General features: G+C 57.3%; 1 protein-coding gene across 1 annotated transcript in view; it reads left to right on the top strand.

Annotated features, from left to right (window-relative positions):
• The window catches only part of DENND2A (DENN/MADD domain containing 2A), a 35,418-nt gene that overhangs the window by 29,486 nt on the left and 903 nt on the right, over window positions 1–5,029 (top strand). Inside the window, exons 15-19 of the mRNA XM_010156821.1 lie at window positions 1–33; window positions 774–815; window positions 2,301–2,418; window positions 3,050–3,289; window positions 4,836–4,922. The exon at window positions 1–33 is cut by the window's left edge and continues 1 nt beyond it. Of these exons, the coding sequence (XP_010155123.1) occupies window positions 1–33; window positions 774–815; window positions 2,301–2,418; window positions 3,050–3,289; window positions 4,836–4,922 (520 nt within the window). The remainder of the gene's footprint in view (window positions 34–773; window positions 816–2,300; window positions 2,419–3,049; window positions 3,290–4,835; window positions 4,923–5,029) is intronic.

Genomic DNA, 5,029 nt, shown 5'->3' with positions numbered 1-5,029 from the left:
AAGCCATGCCCTCAGTCAGCTCCTGTGGAGGAGGTAAGCCATGCCCTCAGTCAGCGCCTCTGGGCCGAGTTGTCTGCTGTCCCAGAACGGCTGCGCGTGAGAGTCTGCCTTGGCAGCACGAGGGTTCGGGGCTCTGGGCCTCTGGCTCCCGCGAGCGTGGGGCGAGGGAGGAGGCGGATGTCCCCTGGGGAGGCAGAGGTCTGCGCTCTGCCCTGACCAAAGCTTGGGAAGGTGGGGTGGCTGGGGTCTCGTGCCCTGGGGCTGCTGTGGGTGGGAGACGGTTTTATTGCAGTTTCTGTTGGTTTCTGTGTAGTGCTGCCTAGGGGCTGTCAGCAAAGTCTGCTGTTCTGCGTGATTGCCCCAAATCGACCAGGGTAGCTGCCCCTAATTAACACAGGAGCCTAACAAAAGGAATAAATAATTAAGAACCGAATCCACGGTGCACAAGGGTGAGCGCAGCAAGGCTGAGTGTGGCTGGGGAGGCATTTCTCTCCCTGCCCATGCAGGGGACAGCAGTGCAGCGCGTGGGGAGAAGAGAGGAGCCCTGACCCACCGTGACAGTGAGGAGCAGTGAGCCCCGGCATGGAGCACAGCCTCCTGCTCTCTGAGCTGTCCTGCGGTTTGCAGTGATGTCCTCGGAAAGGCGCAGCAAGGCCTTCACTCTGGGCTGGCCCTTGGGTCAGGAGCAGGGCCGAAGCAACTCCTTAATCCTTACAGATTAAGTTAAACTCTGATGATAGAAACAATGACTTCCCCTGCTCTCTCATTCTTAGGTCCTCGTCGTTGACCTTGTAAATAACCGGTTTCTGAGACAGGTGAGCTGAGCTGTTTCATATCCTTCACCTTCTGTCCCCTTCTTCCACCCCACCTTACCTCCTTCTGTGTTTCCAGACCTGCCTGGCTGGATCGCTTACTCCCCACGCGAACCGAGGCAGGATTTGTGCTTGGCAGTGTCACAGGGGTTACTGTGTACGTGCGTGACAGGGTCCCAAAACCCAGATGTTGTGGGCTGAATCATTGCGCGACTGTTTCATATCCTTCACCTTCTGTCCCCTTCTTCCACCCCACCTTACCTCCTTCTGTGTTTCCAGACCTGCCTGGCTGGATCGCTTACTCCCCACGCGAACCGAGGCAGGATTTGTGCTTGGCAGTGTCACAGGGGTTACTGTGTACGTGCGTGACAGGGTCCCAAAACCCAGATGTTGTGGGCTGAATCATTGCGCGATATCTCTCTCTCTGTTGTTTTTATTTGAAGAGGGGAGACGGTGGCAGTTGAGGGCTGCGGGCAGAGGGCAGTTGAGGGCTGTGGGCAGTTAAGGCTGAGGGCAGAGCCAGAAAGCCTCAGCTTAGCACTGCCTGCTGGGGCGCAGCACGAGCTCTTCCCGCCTGTGCCGGGCAGGCCCACTCCTGGCACACACCCAGCCCTGAGTGGGGAAGGGAGCCTTGATGGTTTCTTCAGATCCCTTCCTGCCTGAGGAGCGTGTGATTCCTCACTCCTGGTGCTGGATGGGTCACAAGTAGGAACCTGGTAAACGGGAACCTTGCAGTTGCTCTGCAGATGAGACTGCCTCCTGATTTTTGCTTTTCTTTGTTGTGGAGAAGAAGAGCAGGGTATTGAAGGGAAGAGGATAGATGACCGAACATGCTCCTGGCCTGGGAAGGTAGTTCTGCCCCCAAGCTCCTGGCTGCATTGGTCTCTGACATGCCTCAGGTCCCACAGATAGGATGGGACGAGCGCAGGGAGCTGGAGGGAGCAGCGCGTGGGTGAAGCCATCCCTTCGGTGCAGCGTTCTCTTGCCAGCTGCCTTAGCTGCAGCGACATGCTTTAGGTCGCACCTCGCTTTTGGAGGTTTAAGCTAAACCACGCTGTCTCAGCCAGGGCTGGTGGGAGCAGTCACCAGCAGTGCCTCTCCTGCCATAAGAGACCCGTGTCTGAGCAGAGCTGGGCGGGGGGCTGTGCTTCCCTGGCTACACGCCAGCATTGTTCAGAGATGTCCTCTCTGTGCTTGCAGGCAGGCAGCGGGGCCACGGGTGAGTGCTGCCCAGAATTTCGGACGCCCAAAATTCTTCCAGAATAGGAGAATATTTGGAACAAGGCACCCCCTTTCTCTTTGCTCGGGTGCTTCTTGATAGTCTCACACCAGGAGGTGCTGGGGACCTGCCAAGCGTATTGCAAGTTCTCCCTCTTCTCCTCACAGTCCGTTTTTAGTGCTCCCCCTGCCGTGCTGGGGACAGGACGGGAGCCGGTGAGGAGAAGGACAGGGGCCCCCAGGCCCTGAGGAGGTGGCTCTGTTTTGCAGATGGAAGATGAGGACTCCATCCTGCCCCGCAAGCTGCAGGCTGCCCTAGAGCACATCTTGGAGCAGAGGAACGAGCTGGCGAGTGACAAGGAGGAGGGCCCTGTCAATGGCAAGCAGGGTAAAGCACAGTGCCTTTCAGCTTAAAACTGCGTCTCTTCCTGCCCCTTTCCCTCCTGTCGCTTCTTAGGGGAGAACTGGGCTTGTACTGAATATAACACCACAGGAGTCGGAGGTAGGTGAGGGTTTTGGTTGAAGCTGTGTTAAATATTCCATTGCACTGGGGCCAATTCCTTTGTGTGAAGAAGAAACGTACTTACCCATTCCTGGCTCTGTCTATCGCTCCCTTAGAACTCCAGGGAATGCCTGTACTCCTTTCGGGGGGGGACGGGGGGTCCCGCCGGTCTCTCTTTGCTGCTGGCCATGTGGGTGGTGCAGGCTGCTCGGGGGGACAGTCCACATGCAGAGCTGCAGTCCTGGAGGCGGCTCACGGGTGCCTGGGCTGAGACAGCTCGTTGGGGGACAGTATGGGCATCTCCTGGCTCAGGGGAGCCAAGGTGAAGCGTGGTGGCTTTCAAAGTAGTAGCAGCCCAGTTCTCTTCCATAGCAAGCCCTTCCTAGGATGCTCTCTCTCGAGCAGCTTTTTCCACTCAGGCTAGATCTTAAAAAAGCCAGGGAGTTTGTGCCCAGGGCTTTTCCTGGCACACTCTTACAGCACTGTCCTCACTGCTGCCCCTTTCTGTTCTCCTTAGAGACCAGCCCTCTGAACGAGGTGGTGTCCGAGGCCTTTGTCCGTTTCTTTGTGGAGATTGTGGGCCACTACTCCCTCTTCCTGACCCCCACCGAGCGAGAGGAGCGGACCCTGCAGCGCGAGGCTTTCCGAAAGTCCGTCTCCTCCAAGAGCCTCCGACGCTTCCTGGAGGTTTTCATGGAGACGCAGATGTTCGGGGGCTTCATTCAGGAACGGGAGCTGCGGAAGCAGGGTGTCAGAGGTAAGGGGCTCTGCCATCATGGACACTCGGCTGTTGCTCCCACAAGAGCTGGGAGATGCTCACCAGCCGCCAGCTCCAACCCCAGCCCCGCGGCTGGAGGCCGCGGTGCCTGCGCAGGGATGACGGGAGGGAGGTGGCAGGGAATTGCTAGTGCAGGTTGGTGGTTTGCTCTGACATCCCTGTGCAGCCTTCAGGAAGGCACTTGGGGTATTTTCTCTCTCTGTTTCCTCACTTTCCCCAAGGGGTGCGTCGCATCACAGGAGTGCGGCGAGACAGTGTTGCGCGGGGCTTGGGAACTGGCTGCGGGGGCGCGGGGGCTTCTTGTGTGTGACTGGTAGCGTCTCCTTGAGGCTGGGGTTACAGGCACGCTTCCTTCCTGAAGTACGGGACGTAAGTGCTGTGCTCCGTGTGCGTGCCTCTTCCACTCCACACTGCATTCCCACTGGGACTGTCACAGAAGCGGTGCACTGCTAGAACAGCCCCTTCCCACATCTAGAGGCTGGACGGGTGATGGCTGTTTTGGCTAGTAGAAAACAGGGAGGCTTATGTCCTTCCCAGAGCTGCTGCTGTTGTTTCACAACAGGAAGTGAGTCCAGAGGAGGCCACAAAGATGATGAAAGGGCTGGAGCCCCTCTGCTGTGGGGACAGGCTGAGAGATTTGGGCTTGTTCAGCCTGGAGAAGAGAAGGCTCCGGGGAGACCTTATTGTACCTTCCAGTACCTGAAGGGGCTACAAGGAAGCTGGGGGGGACTTTTTACAAGAGCCTGTAGTGACAGGACAAGGGTAATGGGTTTGAAATTCAAAGTGGAGAGGTTTAGATTAGATATCAGGAAGAAATTCTTCCCAGAGAGGGTGGTGAGGCACTGGAACAGGTTGCCCAGAGAAGCTGTGGATGCCCCATCCCTGGAAGTGTTCAAGGCCAGGCTGGATGAGGCTTGGAGCAACCTGGTCTAGTGGAAGGTGTCCCTGCCCATGGCAGGCGGGTTGGAACTAGATGGTCTTTAAGGTCCTTTCCAGCCCAAACCATTCCATGAGTCTATGATTCACTCCTGTTGTCCCACAGTCCCTATGGCACTACTGGCAGCCGAAGTTTCTCAGCCCTGCTGCTGCTGGGTGCTGGCTTAGGAGTTTCCTCCCAAGCACCAGTGAGCAGTGGAGCTCGAATAGGTGGCTGAGTACAAGAGGTTTTGCAGAATGGTAAATCTCGTGGGATGGTTCCCCAGCTGATCCCACTTTCTGGACTTAGCTGTGTCCGTAGCAGGATGAGCTGAGGTTTTGTCTCTGCCTGGGCGAGGTGCAAGGGCTCAGTCAACCGTGCAGCGGTGGGGCAGGGGGTGGTAGCAGGGCTGCTGAGCTGGGAGCCCTACAGACACCAGCCAACCCTCCTGCCCCAGATCTGGGCTCACTGGGGGAAAGTGGTGGGGTGAGTTGTTCCCTCTCGCGTGCAGCAGCATATTGGCAAGCCAGGACAGTACGGCTGTCCTTAACAGAGGTCCTTGCTTCTAGTTACAGGGAACGAAAATAGAGTTGTTCTTTCTCTCTGCAGGTCTGTTTGAGGTACGGGCTCAGGAGTACCTGGAAACACTTCCTAGTGGGGAGCAGAGTGGAGTCAACAGATTCCTGAAAGGCCTAGGTGAGGAACCAACAAACCCCTTGGCTTCTCCGGAGGCTGGGGCTTCCTGTGGCCTTCAGGTTTGGCAGCAGGGGAGCTGCTGCAGGGCGGCGGGACTCTGCCAGTGA

Source organism: Eurypyga helias, unplaced genomic scaffold, assembly GCF_000690775.1.
Source record: "Eurypyga helias isolate BGI_N326 unplaced genomic scaffold, ASM69077v1 scaffold32058, whole genome shotgun sequence".
NCBI lineage: Eukaryota > Metazoa > Chordata > Aves > Eurypygiformes > Eurypygidae > Eurypyga > Eurypyga helias.
Note: the sequence above shows the minus strand (reverse complement) of the source record. Positions and strands in the feature narration are given on the sequence as shown.